The sequence below is a fragment of the Pristiophorus japonicus genome, chromosome 12 (assembly GCF_044704955.1).
Source record: "Pristiophorus japonicus isolate sPriJap1 chromosome 12, sPriJap1.hap1, whole genome shotgun sequence".
Classification (NCBI taxonomy): Eukaryota; Metazoa; Chordata; class Chondrichthyes; family Pristiophoridae; genus Pristiophorus; species Pristiophorus japonicus.
The window spans coordinates 44525900-44546595 of NC_091988.1; the positions used below are offsets into that span (position 1 = coordinate 44525900).

At 42.1% G+C, this 20696-nt stretch overlaps 1 protein-coding gene across 2 annotated transcripts in view; it reads right to left on the minus strand.

Moving 5' to 3' along the window:
- atg7 (ATG7 autophagy related 7 homolog (S. cerevisiae)) overlaps window positions 1–20696 on the minus strand; it is a 238253-nt gene that overhangs the window by 185966 nt on the left and 31591 nt on the right. For both annotated transcript variants that reach the window (XR_011596050.1, XM_070895377.1), the window contains exons 6-11: window positions 19877–20023; window positions 18037–18125; window positions 13205–13326; window positions 11134–11224; window positions 9910–10054; window positions 8419–8577 (exon numbers count right to left, since the gene is read on the minus strand). Coding sequence is in view for 1 of the 2 variants with exons in the window: in XM_070895377.1 (XP_070751478.1) it covers window positions 8419–8577; window positions 9910–10054; window positions 11134–11224; window positions 13205–13326; window positions 18037–18125; window positions 19877–20023 (753 nt within the window). In the remaining variant the exon portion in view is untranslated. The remainder of the gene's footprint in view (window positions 1–8418; window positions 8578–9909; window positions 10055–11133; window positions 11225–13204; window positions 13327–18036; window positions 18126–19876; window positions 20024–20696) is intronic.

A 20696-nucleotide genomic window follows, 5' to 3' on the forward strand; every position in this document is an offset into this window, starting at 1 on the left:
ATAGCGAGCTACAGTTATGGATCAGTGATGAGTGGACAGCTGGGCAAACCGATGGCCAAGCATCCTTATGAGACAAAATGTTTCAATCCCGAGATGTTATCAAAGGTGATAACTTGTTTCAGTGGCATCAACTCTGCTGGGCCACCAGGAAGTTATTGTGCTGAGCACCTACGGTTGAATTGTCATAAGCATATCAAAGCATGTCGTAAGCATCTGCTCGTTTCCATTATGTGACCAGGTCAGTCTTTCGAGCTCAATAATTTAAAAAAAAATATGTAGAGTTCCACCATCAGAAATGTAAAGACCAAAAAGTGTCCAGTGTCAGTCGTGGCTCGGTTGATAGCACTCCCGCCTCAGAGTCAGAAGGTTGTGTGCTCAAGTCCCATTCCAAAGAGACTTAAGCACGAAAATCTATGCTGACACTCCATCATTTTAGGCGGTCCCTCGAAACAAGGATGACTTGCTTCCACGCCAAAAAAGGATGAATTCACAGGTGTTTCAATGAAAGACCCAAACTGCATTCTGAAGGGTGGAAGATGCCTGTGCGTGGATTTTTTTTTTTTTTTTTTTTTTTAAACGTGTGGTGACCGTTGCACACCAGCCACCACGCAGTCTTGGTCCAGTGGCAAGGATTACCCAAGATAACTCCAGTGGCACTCTGCTGACACTCAAATACAGTACTGAAGGAGTGCTGCATTGCTGTAGGTGGTGTCTTTAAGATGAGACATTAAACAAAGGCTCCATCTGATCTCTGAGGTAGACGTAAAAGATCCCATGGCACTATTTTGAAGAAGAGCGGGGGAATTATCCCCAGTGTCCTGGCCAACATTTTACCCTCAATCAACATCACTGAAACAGATTATCTGGTCATTATCACATTGCTGGTTGTGGGACCTTGCTGTGTGCTAATTGGCTGCCATGGTTCCTACATTACAACAGTGACTACACTTCAAAAGTACTTTGTTGGCTGTAAAGGGCATTGGGACATCCTGAGGTCATGAATGGTGCCACATAAATGCAATCTTTCAAAAAAAAACTCAGTCTTAGCAGCAAGTCCCTCCACTGCACACCCGTGGCAGCTGAAAACTAAGTCTGGCATTAAAATATTAGAAGCAAAATGAACTCTTCATAGAAGGCATTGCGATAAATTATAATCTGAAACATCCAGAGACATTCTTAGGAGGAAATTAATTCCATCAAAAAGACCATAAAAAAAAAACTCAACTGCACAACTTTACCAAGGATATTTAGTATTCTGCACATTATTACCACATAATTAATTAAATTCAATCTGTACAGGATTATAAATCAACTAACAATAACTGGTAAGACAAGTGCACCTAACAATTTCAAAATAGAAGATAACATGACTTGAATTCTAAAATAGACTTGTCATGATACACACACAGGATTTCTTGTCTAACATTGCAAATAACAATGGTTTTCTTCCAGACATGCAATAAAAATAACTTCAAAAGGACTACATAAATTTGTAAAGGACAAGTTATGTCTAACAAACCCAGTTGATCTTTTTTTTTGAGGGGGTAACTAACATGGTAGATAAGAGAGTGCCTGTGGATGTTATTCATATGAACTTCCAGAAGACATTCGACAAGGTTTCACGATTGTTAACAAAAATGAGAGTGCATGACATTGGAGGCAACCTTTTGACATGGTTAGGGAATTGATTAGAAGGTAGGAGAGCGAGTAGGAATATTGGGCATGTGTTCCAATTGGCAGGATGTGACTAGTGGTGTCCGACAGGGATCTGTACTAGGGCCACAACTTTTTACTATATTTCTAAATGACTTGGAGGAAGGAAGAGAGTTTGCTGATGACATTAAGTTAGGTGGCACAGTAAATAGTGTAAATGGGAGCAGAAAGTTGCAAAGGACATTGATAGATTAATTGCCCAGAATTTTCACAGCCCTGCAAGTGCGGGTTTGGAGGCAGGCCCACTGTCAAAATGGCCGAGATTGACAGCTGATCGGGATCCCACTCTGAACCCGCCTCCAAGTGAGTTTCTCAGCTGTCATATCTGTGTTCGGATAGCAGACTCGACAGCAATCAGCGGAACAGGTAATTATCATTAAACAGTACTTAAATGCTAGTTAAGAGGGTTAAAAGTAGGCACTTACAATTTTACCAACCTTTTGACTGAGTGGCAGAGTAGGATGAGGTTGAGTGTGGCTTTGCCACCCCTTAGGTTTCACGCAGGTAAGTGGAGTCTGGTTCTCAGTGACTCTCCATTACTTTGGCTAGTTGACAGCTGCAGAAGTGGTATAAAAGCTACCATTTCACAACTGTTCACTTTCCAATCTCAGAAGCTGAAGCCTTCAGGATTTGGAAAAGACTTTTGAGCTGCGTGCATTTTGGAAGTGTTTGCAGTGAACTCTCTATTCACTGTCACCTCCTTACAGCAACCTCTCTCACCAGTGATGGGGTGTTTCAGTCATCACAACCTCACCTGCCATCTATTCCAGCAGCACTTGAAAAAATCTCACCTTGGTCCTTAGAATCCCACCACGATCAGCCCCAACACCAACATCACTAAACACACCAGCATCACCACCCAACACCAACCTTCTCCACAATCACCTGATTGTGCACAGTACACAGGGCATGAGCACCCAACCACAATGCTGCCCGGGAGGCCAGTGATGGCCTCACCATGGCCACATTTACTTCACTTCATGATGTACACCATAATTACCACATGATGTTCCAGATTGGCATCACCCCACACCAGCTCCGTAAAGCATCCCTGCAATGACCAACCCATTCCTTTTTACATTCATCACCATTGTGGGGCACACCCTTATGTCTCACCATTCACTACAACTCACTAAGCCACTTCCAAAAGTGTTCACAACTCTGTCCAAGAACACAAAGTCCTGAAAATAAAGATTTCAATGTTTGACAACACATCAACATTAACTATACATGAACATTGGCTAAAGGACCCAAGTGCCTACCCTTGTGTGTTGTTTGTTGGTATGATCGGGCAAGGATGAAGGTGAGTTTGAGGGGTGGCTAGTGAAATGGGGAACTTATAATGTAGAGAGAGAAAGAGAGAGAGAGAGAGAGAGAGAGAGAGAGAGAGAGAGGTGAATGTGCAAGGTAAGTTGGTGTGAGAAAGGTTGTTCAGGGATTGAATAGGGAAGGCAGAGTGATGGGGATGTGATGAGTCACACAGCAGGATGAGGTTGCGTATGGCTTTGCAGTAATGTTTTGTGATTTACTGAGATCATTGAAAGGTTCGCACCACTGCAGCCAGGTCCTCCTGACCACATCCCTGCTTGTGACGACTGGGAGAAATTTAGAATTCAGAGGAGGACAAAGGGTTTAATTAGGAGGGGTAAAATAGAGTATGAGAGGAAGCTTGCTGGGAACATAAAAACTGACTGCAAAAGCTTCTATAGATATGTGAAGAGAAAAAGATTAGTGAAGACAAACGTAGGTCCCTTGCAGTCAAAATCAGGTGAATTTATAATGGGGAACAAAGAAATGACAGACCAATTGAACAAATACTTTGCTTTTGTCTTCACGAAGGAAGACACAAATAACCTTCTAAAAATACGAGGGGACCGAGGGTCTAGCAAGGTGGAGGAACTGAAGGAAATCCTTATTAGTCAGGAAACTGTGTTAGGGAAATTGATGGGATTGATGGCAGATAATCCCTAGGGCCTGATAGTCTGCATCACAGAGTACTTAAGGAAGTGTCCCTAGAAATAGTGGATGCATTGGTGATCATTTTCCAACAGTCTATCGATTCTGGATCAGTTCCTATGGACTGGAGGGTAGCTAATGTGACACCAATTTAAAAAAAAGTAGGGAGAGAGAAAATGGTGAATTATAGACCGGTTAGCCTGACATCGGTAGTGGGGAAGATGTTGGAATCAATTATGAAAGATGAAATAGCAGCGCATTTGGAAAGCGGTGACAGGATTGGTCCAAGTCAGCATGGATTTATGAAAGAGAAATCATGCTCGACAAATCTTCTAGAATTTTTTTGAGGATGTAACTAGTAGAGTGGACAAGGGAGAACCAGTGGATGTGGTGTATTTGGTCTTTCAAAAGGCTTTTGACAAGGTCCCACATAAGAGATTAGTGTGCAAAATTAAAGCATATGGTATTGGGGGTAATGTATTGACGTGGATAGCGAACTGGTTGGCAGACAGGAAGCAGAGAGTCGGGATAAACGGGTCCTTTTCAGAATGGCAGGCAGTGACTAATGGGGTGCCGCAGGGTTCAGTGCTGGGACCCCAGCTATTTACAATATACATCAATGATTTAGATGAAGGAATTGAGTGTAATATCTCCAAGTTTGCAGATGACACTAAACTGGGTGGCAGTGTGAGCTGTGAGGAGGATGCCAAGAGGCTGCAGGGTGACTTGGACAGGTTAGGTGAGTGGGCAAATGCATGGCAGATTCAGTATAATGTGGATAAATGTGAGGTTATCCACTTTGGTGGCAAAAACAGGAAGGCAGAATATTATCTGAATGGCGACAGATTAGGAAAAGGGGAGGTGCAACGAGACCTGGGTGTCATGGTACATCAGTCATTGAAAGTTGGCATGCAGGTACAGCAGGCGGTGAAGGCGGCAAATGTCATGTTGGCCTTCATAGCTAAGGGATTTGAGTATAGGCGCAGGGAGGTCTTACAGCAGTTGTACAGGGCCTTGGTGAGGCCTCATCTGGAATATTGTGTACAGTTTTGGTCTCCTAATCTGAGGAAAGACGTTCTTGCTTTTGAGGGAGGGCAGCGAAGGTTCACCAGACTGATTCTCGGGATGGCAGGACTGACATATGAGGAGGGACTGGATCAACTGGGCCTGTATTCACTGGAGTTTAGAAGGATGAGAGGGGATCTCATAGAAACATATAAAATTCTGACGGGATTGGACAGGTTAGAGGCAGGAAGAATGTTCCCGATGTTGGGGAAGTCCAGAACCAGGGGTCACAGTCTAATGATAAGGGGTTAGCCATTTAGGACCAATGAGGAGGAACTTGTTCACTCAGAGAGTTGTTAACCTATGGAATTCTCTACCGCAGAAAGTTGTTGAGGCCAGTTCGTTAGATATATTCAAGAGGGAGTTAGATATGGCCCTTACGGCTAAAGGGATCAAGGGATATGGAGAGAAAGGAGGAAAGGGGTACTGAGGTGAATGATCAGCCATGATCTTATTGAATGTGGTGCAGGCTCAAAGGGCTGAATGGCCTACTCCGGCACTTCTTTTCTATGTGCCCTTCTGATCAATGTGCAACCAGGCTGCATAGGTGGCCTGGGGAGGTCCCTTCTGCCCGAGAAGGAAAATGGACCTCCCTGTGTGCTGTGGTTCCCTCCATTAGCATCTGGAGGAAGTTATGGGAGAGAGCCTGGGTGCAGCCGTGCACCGCTGTGCAGTACTTCTCAGTGTTTGCAGCACCTCAATGCTGCAGAACACTGACAGAAGAACTGTCAAAACCATTGCAGGCATGGTCCCTTTAAGGAAACCAGCTGATGACACGTCATCAATTGCCATCATCGGACCAACCCTCTTAATTGGGCAGGAAGCCCACAGGCCGGGCTTAACAAGCCCAATCGTGGGAAGATTCGGGAGAGAGAGCAGGCTCGAATCGGGAGCGGGCTTTCAACCTGCCACCAACCCTGGCCGCAGCAATCCCGCCGCGTGGAGAAATCGCGGCCACTGAATGGGCAAAACTGTAGCAGATGGAGTTGAACGCGGGTGTGCAGTCATCAACTTTGGTCCAAAGACAGATCAGAGTACTTTCTAAATGGCGAGATGCTAGGAACTGTGGATGAGCAGAGAGATTTAGGGGGACAAAAGCAAAATATTGCAGATGCTGGAATCGGAAATAAAAATAGAAAATGCTGAAAATCTCAGGAGGTCAGGCAGCATCTGTGGAGAAAGAAACAGAGTTAGGGTTTCAGGTCTGTGACCCTTTGTCAGAACTGCCTTTCTGACGAAGGGTCACAGACTTGAGATTTAGGGGAAGTTGAGATGTATATTCACCCTTTTTGGACTGATTTTGATTATGTCTTTAAGTATTGTATTATTCAACCCGTCAATAAATTTGACTTTTAGCTTTAACCTCTACACATTGGTCGGACAAGGTAATATTTTCTACCTTCCATAAAGAGTCAAGGAACATGACTGGCATCCCACATAATCTCCAGGGTCCTGGATCCAACAAGTACAAAAATCACAAAGCTGGTGGACAGGTACTTACAAATAATGAAAAAGGCTAATGGAATGTTGGCCTTTATCTCAGGAAGGCTTGAATACAAAGGGGTGGAAGTTATGTTACAGCTGTTCAGAGGATATATTGACCTTGGAAGGAGTGCAGTGCAGATTGGCCAGAATGATACTGCTAATAAAAGGAATAAATTATGAAAACCAGCTCCATAGACTTATATTCCCTGAATATAAAAGAAGTGGTGATCTAACTGAAGTGTTTGAGATGATTCAAGGATTTGATGGGGTAGATGAAGAGAAACTATTTCCTGCACTATACACGGTACTGAAGAATTCAAAACAGGACAGAACATCTTCAACTCATCAAGCTGAACAGTACATGTAATCAACCACAGCAGAGAAACTGGGAAGGTGATTTTTCCATCCAATATCTTTCTGTGCTAGGGATGCCAGTTTCTAATACGACATACAGAGAGGGCACAAAATAAGAAATAGTGCAATACAAACAATAACAAGTTTATCCTTCAGCTCAAAGATCCAACAATTCATACAGTATAATAAAGTAGAATGTGGAATCCACGGCTTCACTGTGGCATCTGTTTTTCCCGTCAGGTATGGGAACAATGTTTAAACAAAAATCATCTTTTCATATGGGTTACAACCATACAAGGGCATTTTAATACTCACATTAAGCCACATGGGCCCCTGTCTTCACAAATGCCATCTCAAGGATTTAAAGATTAAAATATACACGTCATTCTATTACTACTACTGTATCACGCCTAATATTACTACTTGCATGAATCATGAAGACAGCTGTGCTTACCCCCACCCCCCCCTCCCCAAGACAAATAACCACTATATTAACAAATTTACTATCAGATGCTGTACAGAAAGACGTTTTTGTGGCTTCAATCCCATACTGCAAGACTACACGTGTAGTCACACTGATGTACAATGCTTGAATATGATGGATTTACAGAGCAGCCGGGGAGGGGTAAGTAACTTCAAGCACAATGCTGCATAACATAATGGGGCCGAACTTGGGGGACTTACCGTCTGCTGCCGCTGAGTTTTCTGGGTGGTCTCCCCTCCGAGCGAGTTTGGTGGAGGCCTCCCGCCGGCGGAGAGGGAAGACCGCTGGGGACCGCCCGCTGGCGTGCAACGCGCGCAAGTGTCCTCCCGCCTGCCGAGCTGCCAGTTTGGTCCGGGCGGTCCTCTGCTGCAGCAGGGGAAAGGATTACCGCGTGGAGGCAGGTCTACCCTCAACGGTAAGTATAAAGACTTGCAAAAAAAGGTTAGTACACTTGTTTTCTTTATTTTTTTTCCCAGCAATTCAGGTGGATGGGGTCCCCTGAAGGTTTTTTAGTGTTTTTTTAAAAATATTTTTTGGAAATTTTAAATTTTATCTGTTCGCCCCCTCCCTGGGCCCGACTCAATCCTCGGCAGTACTTTGCTGAGGTTTGCACTTGCCGCCAAGGTTGCGAGTTCCTGCCCGCTGTCGCCCAGATTCATGGCGTAAGTCCTTTTCTTGCCACCGGGTGGTCTTTCCAAGACTTTTTCATGAAACTTCCGCCTAAAGTACCGTCAGGATCTCAGCAGTCCTTTGGGCAGCACTTGGGTGAAACTTAGCTTCCACCAAGTTCGGGGCCAATAAGTTTCAGTCACACTACAATGTGATACGTTTTTACCCAATAAAATGTGTCAAAACACTTAAATAAAATCATTTTAACAAACAGCATTAATTGGTGAAATCCTGTTTTTGAAATTCTGCCCTCGTGAGCATCCCTGATTATAATTGCTCAACCATTGGTGGCCGTGCCTTCTGTTGCCTAGGCCCCAAGCTCTGGAACACCCTGCCTAAACATCTCCACCTCTCTTTCCTCCTTCAAGATGCTCCTTAAAACATACCTCTTTGACCAAGCTTTTGGTCACATGCGCTAATTTCTACTTGTGCAGCTCGGTGTCAAATTTTTAATCTCATAATACTCCTGTGAAGCGCCTTGTGACGTTTCACTACGTTAAAGGCGCTATGTAAATACAAGTTGTAGTTGTTGTTGTTGTTGAGATACATCTCCATTGTGTGTGTACTGCCCGACTAAAACCAATCATAAGATGACGCCGCAACGGAGGTCATGCAATAGTGCAAAGCTAAATGCAGCCTTGCCTGTGATACAGTAAAGAATAATCTGAAAAGAATGAAAATCCCATGCTCACCACGCCTGGAAAGATTTTTTGGAGTTTCTCCACAGCAGCCAGCGCTTTTGGTTTCCCGCCTTCGAGACAATCTTCAAACTCATACAATGACTGGCGCACTGGGTTCGAGTAGGACACCTTTGCGTTGTCCACGAAGGTGATCTGCCTTACTCCCCAACCCTAAAATAGAATGAAGGACAAGTTATTGCATAAGCAACTTCGTCTAATCATTAAGCATTTTAGATGTAGAGGCTTTGCTTACTCGGTATGAGAATTGAAAGATCATTGGGACTGGATGAGAATAGGTAATTATAGTGAGTGGGGGCTCGTGTGGAGTACAAATCCCCGATCGGTACAGATCAATTGGCCTGAACGGTCTTTTTCTGTGCTGTAGATTCTATGTAATTTTCAATTCTTACAATTAAACAAGAGCAAAAGAACCAGAGAGGAGATGAGAAGATTTTTAAAAATTTTACGTAGGAAGTTATTATGCTCTAGAATGGACTGCCTGAAAGGGTGGTAGAAGCAGATTTAATAGTGACTTTCAAAAGAGAGTTGGATATATACTTGAAGAGGAAAAATGTGCAGGGCTTTGGGAAAAGAGCAGGGGCATGGGACTAATTGCACTGCCCTTTCAAAGAGCCGGCACAGGCTCGATGGGTTTAATGGCCTCCTTCTGTGCTGTAAGATTCTATGAAGATCAGACTTAAAAAAAGAAAATCGGGAATTTGGCACCCCCCCCCCAAACACCGCCCCCCCCACTACAGAGCCAGCAATCTGTGCAATCAGTCAGATCATTGCAACTGACGAAAACATCGGCTCTTCCGCGGTAATTACGCTGTTAAATTCCCCGCTAAAAGTTAGACCCAAAGACATTAGGTGTGACTGGGGTTTTGACAGTGTTATTACTGTTAAACAAATGTTAAAGACCTGGAAAACTAATTTTAATTTTGTGCAGTGTGAATTTTGTCCATTTTAATAAAAATTAATAAATTTTACTTTTTTAAAAAAAAATAAAGTTTGTCCATCTTTGGTTCAGTTTTGCCTTTTCCCCATGTGAGAGCTCCAATCTTTGTTTTGCTCTCTAACTATTTTAAAAAGTTAAAATTTTAAAGGCTTACTTGCCTTCCTTGTTCACTGTATGAGAAATCTGCCTTTTGATTGGCTGCTTAGACAGCCTGTTGACATCAGAGCAGTTCGCAGAAGGGACTCCTCATTAACTTCCCTTAATTTGAATTGAAGGTCAGAAAATCCAAAGTTCTTGACACAGGGATCAGGAGAGCTTTGCGCAAAGCGTACTTCGGGGCCAGGAGCGAAACCCTTCACTTCGATGCTGACCGCAAGTTCTGGGCCAATGCATCCACAGAAATCCTGATCCGCGCACAGCATTTCTTTTTCGACTGGTTAACTTACTTTCAACTTGTAATTGCAGTATATACAGTTTATGATGAAATATATCCTCCCACAGGCCCTTCAAAACAAACATTCAAACAGGCTTAAAACATTCCTTACCATGAGAGTTCGTGCTACATTGCAGCCCAGTGTACCAGCTCCAAGCAGCAAGCACCGAGTAGTCACGACATTCTCCAGGTCAAGGGTTGGTACCAGACGCCAACGCATTAACTTAAGATTGAGATCAACTGATGATTCAGCCAGCCTTCAATAGAAGAAAAAAAACAATAATACATCTGCCGAATTCAGAAAAAAAATCTTACTGAAGCATTGCAACCTGCAGCTCATTTACAGTCCACGTTAATTAAAAAAAGTATATTTCTACTTTTTTGTTTAAAAAAAACATGCACACGAAGAATAGACTTTAAAAAAATAAAATGATGATGGTCAGCTTAAAATAAATCTTTGCCGTTTCAAAAGCCTGAATATACAATTATTAGTGTTGCTGCATGTATGCTACCTTAATTAAAATGTCATCTTTAAGGCCATGTCTACAGATCTACAGTTTAATGTTTAAATCTTAAAAGAAAAGTTTTGGGGACAGAGGTTACTTCTAGTATTTTATTTTCAACTGAGGCTCAGTGTATGACATCACAAAGATTGAAATGAATAGGGCAATGAAAGTAAGCTGGCACAGATTCGATGGGCTGAATGACCTCCTTCTGTGCTGTACTATTCTGATTCTGATTCTATGACATCTTAGAAATGTGCAGTGAGATAAAATCCTGTAGCAGTTAACAAAACGATTGCTCTTCATTAATCTTCCCTTTGTCCTTGTCCATTGATGTGATACTTTACACATCTAGAAACATTCTGTTTTCAGGATTATGTAACAGAAATCAGTTTCCCCGACAACAGGCTGTAACCAACTCAAACGAGGTCTACAATTTCCCTGCAACATACAGGGAAATAACGTCTAGTCTTACTCCAATCCAAATCATGTCACAATATTTTAATTCAATGAATGTCATTTGATCACGGGTAGCCTGCCATTAATCATGATATTCAGTGGTGACAAAAAAAGCCAAAAATTTAATAAAAGTTCAAGAAATTCCAACTTGTACAAATTAACAAGAGTACATTAAGAATATTAAAGGAGTTAAGCAATATTGTCAATGATCAGTCTCATGGATTATGCTTCAGTTGACTCCCTTGATGTATTAAGCACTTTATAACATTTTAGAGTAATCCTTTGCTACTTTATATGAGGATTTCTCATTAAAACCCAAGCACTAAACATGCCTGATATCAGGGATTAAGATTGGATGAAAGATGCTAAGTTACCTCTTGGGGTCCATACATTCACTGAGATTGACCATCCTCGGACCCAGGCTCCCTTTCTGGTTTTTCTCCCAACCGACACACTTTGGACAATCTGTAAATTTATTTTGAAGTAGTTAGGATTGCTTCTCAATACCACAACATTTTGAAACATCTAAAATAAAAACAATGGTGAAAATATACAATGTGTCAATCAGCATTTGAAGAAAGAAACAAAATGTAACATTTTGGGGGACCTCCATCCAAATAGTACAGAGAAGTGGTCCCATCAGAGTCCCAACCTGTGTCTTTCAGATGCTGATCAACCTACCGTTTACATCCAGCATTTTCCATTTTTACTATAGAGTTCCAACATTCACTTTTCTTCTTTTGAAAATAGCTTAGCTTTCCCTCCCGAAAGTACCGTTATTTATTTTAACCTGATCTAGGAGAAACAAATTCTAGTCTAAGTGTTTAACCATTCCTAAATTTAGAAGGTTTATAACTGCTGCATTTCAACCCAGTAGAATTCCTGTGACCAAACGAATCTGGAGGTGCCTTGGTGCAGTAAATATCCATGGCCTAAGCCCCCAAAAATATTCTAAGTTTCCCCGTTGGATTTCTTCATTTTGGCGTGGCGTAATCCGACCTTTAGTTTTGGGGGTGGTGCCTTAATCTGCACCAAAAAGACCGTGCTGCCATGGTAACCAGGGACACAATGTGAGCGGAGGCTGCATGCTGGTTTCTTCTCTCTCTCTCTCTCTCTCTCTCTCTCTGGACTGTGTGAGAGAACCAGGGACCGAGAATGGGACAGAATTGTGTGTGGGGACCAAGAATGGGACCGGACAGCCTTCGGGTGGGGTTGGAGGTAAGATGCTGCCAAGTGTTTTTCAATTCTTTCAGTGTGTCCGGGCATCTGCTGCACAGATTTCCTTACCTGTGCCGATTTCCTTAACTCTCTGGAAGGTTTTTCTGCAGAGGCCACATACGTTGGCCTAAGCACAACTGGAGTAACTCTCAGCTGGCCAAACTTCCCTAAATGGCCAGAATTATCGTAGGTAGCTGGTTATGCCCCCCTTTGGCTGAAAAAAAAACTGACCTAAAAAAATCTTAACTGAGTTACACTGGTGCAAATTGATTGGGGAAAATGTGGTTTTTCAACTTCGGCCAAAAAGAGCAGCCTGCTCCAAAAAAACAGTGCAAATCACTGGGGAAAATTGAGCCCATAATCTCGGTCTCATTCAACCCATCAATAAGTTTGAATTTGGCCTCTACACATTGGTCTGACAAGATGGCATTTACTACCTTCCATAAAGTATCAGGGAACATAATTGACATCCCACATAATTTCCAGAGACTTGTACACAACAATTTGGGGGAAATTATACATACAACAGCACAGATATTAGATCAGAGAAGACTCTGTTTATGGCAACCACCTTTTTGACATGAGCATAAGAAAAACCTGATCTGTAATAGTATGAAGACGTCACGTTTTCACAAATAGTAAGTGCATCAAGCAACCATTAATGGTATTAAAACGCTGCTGCCCGCATCCTAGCTCGCACCTAATCAGGCTCACCCAATCACCCCTGTGCTGGCAAAATTCTCATCCTGGTTTTCAAATCCCTCTCCCTATCTCTGTAATCACCTTCAGCCCCACAACCGCCCACCCAGAGATATCTGCACTCCTCTAATTCTGCCCTCTTGAGCATCCCTGATTACAATCGCCCAACCATTGGTGGCCGTACCTTCTGTTGCCTAGGCCTCAAGCTCTGGAATTCCCTGCCTAAACCTCGCTGCCTCTCTTTCCTCCTTTAAGATGCTCTTTAAAACCTACCTCTGTGACCAAGCACCTGCTCTGATTTCTCTATGTGGCTCGTGTCAATTTTTTGTCTTATAATACTCCTATGAAGCACCTTGGAATATGTTACTACGTTAAAAGTGCTACATAAATACAAGTTCTTGTTCTGAGAACTTAACCTTCCTTTCATCTTTCACTTCATTGTGTGACAACAAAATTCTGGTTATCTTTATACTGTGTCATGAAAGAAACCATATTCAAATTTTTTAAGCAGTGCTGATTTCCAATTACCTGTGATTGATCCCATTTGTGGAAGTTTTACTTCAAAGACGATGCTGTGCTGGGTGTCCCTGATCCCTTGCATAGTTCGGTCTCTGAAGCAGAGAACTTCGAGCGAGTCCAGAAAGCTACCCCTATCATCACAAAGAAAAGTAATCAAACCACTGAATTGTTTCCAAAAAGAAAAAGATTTTCATTTATACAGCGCCTTTCATGACCTCAGGACGTCCCAAACAGTCAATATAGTCATTTTTGAAGTGTAGTCACTGCAGGAAACATGGCAGCCAACTTGCGTCACACAATCAGCAATGTGATAATGACTAGATAATATGTTTTGGTTGAGGTATTAATATTGGCCTGGACACCCGGGAGAACTCCCTTATTCTTCTTCAACATAGTGCCATGGGATCTTTTATGTCCACCTGTGAGGGTAGATGGCATCTTGGTTTAATGTCTCATCCGAAAGATGGCACCTCCGACAGTGCAGCACTCCCTCAGTCCGATTTTGTGTCCAAGTCTCTGTAGTCGGACTTGAACCCACAACTTTCTGACTCAGAGGCCAGAGTGCTACCACTGAGCCACGTCTGACACTCAACACTCAACAACAAATGCGAAGGGCCTTATTATACCACCTATAGGAATGTAAAGGGTCAGGATTAGTGGCAATATTAACGAAGGCAATGATCATGCAAGGATGCAGGGACCATCACACTTTTCAAAATTAAAAAAAATTGAAAGACGCTTCATACTAGCACGATATCTGAATGCGCGAAGCATTCACGATAAAATAGATGAATTAATAGCACAGATATAAATTTAATAGCCATTACGGATACATGGTTGCAGAGCGACCAAGGTTGGGAACTAAATATTCCAGGATGGTTGACTTTTAGAAGAGATAGGCAGAATGGAAAAGGAGTGCGGGGTGTAGCCCTGATAATAAAGTATGGGATAAAGTCAGTAGAGAGAAAGGATCTTAGCTCAGAAGAACAAGATGTAGAATTACTTCTGGGTGGAACTAAGAAACAACAAGGAGCAGATAACACTGGCGTAAGTAGTTTATAGCCCCCTAACAGTAGTTGTAGTGTCGAGCACAGTTTAATCAGGAAATGACAGGTGCATGTAACAAGGGTAATACAGCAATCATGAGTGACGTCAATTTTCAGATAGACTGGGCAAACCAAATTTGCAGTAATAATGCAGAGGATGAGTTTATGGAATGCATTCAAGATAGGTTACTAGATCAATATGTCGAGGAACCAACTAGGGAACAGGCTATTTTAGACCTGTTTAGACCTCATATTGTGCAATGGGACAGGGTTAATTAATAACCTTGTAGCAAAGGAGCCTCTGGAGTGCAGTGATCATAATATGATAGAACTTTATATTGAGTTTGAGAGTGATTGAGTTAAGTCTGAAACTAGGGCCTTATGTAGGTATGAGAGGCAAGTTGGTTGAAGGTAGGTTGGGAAACTAGATTAAAAGATACGATGGTAGATAAGCAATGGCAAACATTTAAAGAAATAATTCATAATTCACAACAAATATAAATTTCCTTAAGGAATAAAAACCCTATGGGAAAAGTGGTCCAACTGTGCTAACAAGAGAAGTTAAGGGTAGTATTAGATTAAAGGAAGCAGTAGTCAAACAGAGTGGTAAGTCTGAGGATTGGCAGGATTTAGAATTCAGCAAAGGAGGACCAATAAATTGAGAGAGAGAGAAAACACAATATAAAGTAAACTAGCCAGATACGTAAAACAGATTGCAAAAGCTTCTACAGCGAATAGGTATTTAAAAAGGAAGAGATTAGCGAAGGTAAACATGGTTCCCTTACAGACAGAGACAGGAGAAATTATAATGGGGAATAAAGAAATAGCAATGACATTAAGCACATATTTTGTATCCGTCTTCCTGGATGGAGACACAAAAAACATTCAGTGGGGAACCAAGGGTCTAGTGAGAATGAGCAACTGAAGGAAATTAGTATTAGTAATGAAATAGTACTGGAGAAATTAATGGGAATAAAAGCTGACAAATCCCCTGGACCTGATGGTCTACATCCTAGGGTTTTAAAAGAGATGGCTGCAGAGATAGCGGATGCATTGGTTTTGATCTTCCAGAATTGCCTAGATTCTAGAACAGTCTCTACGGATTGGAAGGTAGCAAATGTAACTCTGCTATTCAAGAAAGGAGGAAGAGAGAAGACAGGGAACTACAGGCCAGTTAGCATGAAATTAATAGTAGGGAAAATATTAGAATATTGCATGAGGGACATGTAACAGAGCACTTAGAAAAATGGGCAGAGTTAACACAGATTTATGAAAGGGAAATCGTGTTTGACAAATCTTAAGAGATTTCTGAGCTTGTAACCAGCAGGGTAGATAAGGGGGAACCAGTGGATGTGGTGTAGTTGGATTTTCAGAAAGCTTTTAATAAGGTGCCACACAAGAGGTTATTAAGCAAACTTAGGGCTAAAGGAATTGGGGGTAATATTTTAGCATGGATTGAGGGTTGTTCAATAGACAGAAAACAGAGTAGGAATAAATGGGTCATTACCTGGTTGGCAGACTGTAATGAGTGGGGTACCACAAGGATCAGTGCTTAGGCCTCAGCTATTTACAGTCTATATCAATAACTTAGATGATGGGACTGTGTGTAATGTATCCAGGTTTGCTGGAAAAATAAAGTTAGGTGGGAAAGTAAGTTGTGAGGAGGATACAAAGAAGCTGCAAAGGGGTATAGACAGGTTAAATGAGTGGGCAAAAACATGGTAGATGGAATATAATGTGGAGAAATGTGAAGTTCTTTACTAGGAAGAATAGAAAAGCAGAATATTTTTTGAATGAGATTGGGAAATGTTGGTGTTCAGAGAGACCTGGGTGTCCTTGTACACAAATCACAAAGTTAACATGCAAGTACAGCAAGCAATTAGGAAAGCAAATGGTACATTAGCCTTTATTACAAAAGGATTACAGAATAAGAGTAGAGGCCTTTACTGCAGTATAAAGGGCCTTGGTGAGACCACACCTGGAGTACGGTGTATTTGGTCTCCTTACCCAAGGATATACTTGCCTTCGAGGGAGTGCAACAAAGTTTCACCAGACTGATTTGTGGGATGGGAGGAATTGTCCTATGAGGAAAGATTGAGGAAAGTAGGCCTATATTCCCTACAATTTAGAAGAATGAGAGACGATCTCATTGAAACATATCTAATTCTTACAGGGTGTTGGGGTAAAAAGACTTTTCTTCTTCCAGGTGGATTCCCTGATATAAGGAATCGACACCCGCCCGTATAGCGACCACGGAATCACTCAGACAAAACCTCGGTTCAAGCTGTTTTTATTCAAGCATGCAGAAGAACAGAGGTTTCTGTATCGAGTTATACATTTTCTGAGGTGTGCAACCCTCCTACAAAACCACCGATTGGCCTACTGCTAACAGCGAAGTTACATTGATTCGTTTACTCTTATCAGACTGGCTCGGAGTGGTTCCCCCAACCTTTCCATCTTTCATCACCTGTCAGTCTTATGGAATGTCTTTGTTCAGTGGTGTCAACTTTGCCTCAGTTCCTCATGACGTGTTGATTAACCTTGCTTCCCAGGGTGGTGCCTCCTTATCCCGCTCCCAAGAACTCTAGTCAAAACTACCCGTCAATATTATAATCTATGTTCTCCAAACAGCTTACTCTACTGTCCTTGGCAAGTGTTGTTCTGTACTGAATCTTCTATCAGTCTGTGCTAGGGTTCAACGCATTTACCAGCAAGCTTTGCTTTTTAGCTGTTCTCCATTTTAAAACCCATTTGTAAGTGAGTTTTATAAGCGAGCTTTACATGCATATAAGCGAATGCCTACTTCCACTTTGGTGACAATATTTTATAACCTGACAATACTATACCCCCTTACACAGGGCTTGACAGAGTAGATGCTGGGAGGATGTTTCCCCTGGCTGGGGAGTCTAGAACGAGGGATCATAGATTCAGAATAAGGAGTCGGCCATTTAGGACTGAGATGAGGAGAAATTTCTTCACTCAAAGGGTTGTGAATCTTTGGAATTCTTGACCCCAGAGGGCTGTGGATGCTCAGTCGTTCAGTATATCATCACAGGGGTCGATAGACTTTTGGGCGCTAAGGGAATCAAGGACTATGGGGATAGTGCAGGACGGTGGAGCTGAGATAGAAGATCAACCATGATCTTATTGAATTGGTGGAGCAGACTCGCAAGGCCGAATGGCCTACTCCTGCTGCTCCCATTTTTTATGTTCTTATAGTATTGGTAAAATCAGAAAAGCATCCCAGGCTTACAACTCAAACATACTTTCATTGTTTTGAAAATAAAAACAAGTGGGCAATGTTCACTATCAGCACTACTAATAAATCACTGGCAATTGGCAAAAGTGTGCAAGCCTACTTGTTTTAATTATTAAGCAGCAGTGACCAGGTAAAATTATTTTCTCTCTAGATTGAAGACAGACAGTACTGAATTACCACTGGAAGAAATGAAAGAGGGCAACAGAGGATGGGAAGCGAAAGAATGGAACTAGAACACTGCTCTAGTTTCAAAACAAACTGAACGTTTTCATTTTCACAGAGATGATGGGTAACGTTTGACCACTTACAGGTATGCTATAAAAGCATTTCATACTATCTAAGCAACATCAAGCAGCAATGTTATATTGTCCATCAGCAAATTAACAGCCTCCCTTCATTTCATGTTTATACATCTAAATGTGGGTTTATTTTGTTTGAAGAAAATCTTACACGTCACAAAAGTAGCAATCATTTTCCTAAAATAAAATCCTTTCCAAAATTGTACTAAACCACAGTAAAGAAGATAAAACATTTACCAGTTGTAGGCTATAAGGACCAGGAAGCTTCGCAGAGGCCATCCTGGATACTGGGTTAAGGTGCAAGGATCATAGACACCAACTGTAACCTGAAAAAGAACATTGCCTTTAACAGGGAGTGACTGCCAAAGTAATAGCATTATCACAAAATGAAGATGGCAAGACTAACAGCATAAAGTAGTCCACTGCAGGCTCATATCGTGGGATTGTAAAATCATAGAATAGTACAGCACAGATGGCCCATCGAGTCTGCACTGGCTCTTTCGAAGAGCAATCCAGTTAGTTAGTCCCTTCCGCTGCTCTTTCCCCATACCCCTGTTATTTTATATCCTTCACGTATTTATCCAATTCCCTTTTGAATCTGTATCCACCACAGGCAGTGCATTGCAAATCCTAACCACTCGTTGCATTAAAAACATTTTTCCTCATGTCACCTCTGGTTCTTTTGCCAATCACCTTAAATCTGTGCCCTCTGGTTATCGACCCTTCAGCCATTGGAAACAGTTTCTCTTTATTTACTCTATCTAAACCCGTCATTATTTTAAACACTTCGATCAAATCTCTACTTAGCCTTCCACCACTATGAATCATCACCTTCAGAACACAAGGGGAAAGGAGTGAAAAGATTCTCAGGCCAACAATCACTACAATTATTCAGTGGCCCCATTGCACGCACATGTGGGGAAACAGCGCTTCTGAAGAAGTTACATCAGGGTTAATGTCTACATTTTAAGATCGCAACCGTAAGACAATTGGATATTTTGCCTTCAAATAGTTCCACAGAATTCCCAAAGTAATGTACTCTCGGCAGCAGCCCAAGTGTCACAACCTAATTTAGCCACCTGTTTATTCTTGCAGGTTGACTGTGCTCCCTTTCAGCTTCGAAATCATAGAATCAGAAATTTACAGCACGGAAGGAGGCCATTTCAGCCTATTGTGTCCACGCCGGCCGACAAAGAGCTATCCAGCCTGATCCCACTTTCCAGCTCTTGGTCCATAGCCCTGTAGGTTAAGGCACTACAAGTGCACATCCAAGTATTTTTTTTAATTTGGTGAGGGTTTTTGCCTCTACCACCCTTTCAGGCAGTGAGTGCCAGACCCCCACAACCCTCTACGTGAAGAAATTTCTCCTCAAATCCCCTCTAAAACTCTCCCCAATTATTTTAAATCTATGCCCCCTATTTGTTGACCCCTCTGCTAAGGGAAAATGTTGGGTAAATCTTCCGAAATCTTTGGTAAAATAAGAGTTCAAAAGACGTGCGTACGTGCTTACACAGCTAGGTGATGATTTTTATTTTTCCAGACGTACAACTAATGAGTTTTGTTTGGGGAAGCAAACTCGTGGCAATCACTTTCCTTTTCAAAGGACTGAGCACCGACCGAGAAGTTGAACAAAACAAACAGAAGAGTAAAATATTTTAGTGCAATCCTGCAAATTAGGAAATACTTTTTCTGTCTACTTCCTGAATTCCTCAACTTATCGAATAGCACTTCAGCAGAGCTATTCATAAAGTATATGTATTTTTATTTCCAGACGAACAAGCTGCACTTACTCAAACAGGCATTTCTATTTAGGATCAAGTGTCTGCATCGCTGCTGTACAGCAGCAGCAACAGTACAGCGGATGCCTACCAGATACAGTAATGTCTTCAGCAAGATAACAATGAATGACATCTACAAAGTTACACTAGGTCACACCCAGCATGAGCGAGCCCACAGTGGACTGATGGTCTGTTTATAAGCAGCCTAATGCCACTCAATAGCACAATTCAGAACCACTTTCAATCACTCACAGACCCATTTTTTATTACACACCTAATCCTTGGATCTAAATTTGTACCTTAGTCTGGCCTTTGAAAAATTCATTCCAGTTTCTCAAAGATGCCAAGGAAACAGAATCCTCTGTGTACTTGACCAGAAAATAAGGAACTGCAGTAACTTCCTCCTTTTGGCAAAGTTCATCATAAGCTTCCTGAAGGGTCTGGATCTGTTTTATATAACAAAAAAAAATCAGCTACTAATGCAGGTAGTTTTGCTTTAAAGTTTGTCCGAACAGCAACTTGCATTTATATAACACCTTTAATGTAGTAAAACATCCCAAGGCGCTTCTCAGGAGCGTTAGCAAACAGAGCCGCATAAGGAGTTATTAAGGCAGATGACCAAAAGCTTGGTGAAAGAGGTAGATTTGAAGGAGGGTCTTAAAGGAGGAGAGCAAGGTAGAGAGGTGGAGAGGTTTAGTGAAGGAATTCCAGAGCTTGGGGCTTTGGCAGCTGAAGACATGGCCGCCAATGGTGGAGCGATTAAAATCGGGGATGTTCAAGAGACCAGAATTGGAGGAGCGCAGATACCTCGGAGGGTTGTAGGGCTAGGGAGGGGTGAGGCAGTGGAGGGATTTGAAAAAAGAATGCACATTTTTTTTTAAATCGAGGCATTGTTTAACCGGAAGCCAATCAGTCAGCAAGCACAGGGGCGATGGGTAAATAGGACTTGGCGAGAGTTAAGACCTGGGCAACCAAGTTTTGGATGACCTCATGTTTACGGAGGGTAGAATGTAGGAAGCTGGCCAGGAGGAATCTGTAAAGTAATTCAGTTACAAAAGAGAAACACAATATTGCAGCCCGGTTTTATGACTGCTATTTGGGCACTAATAATAAAAACTC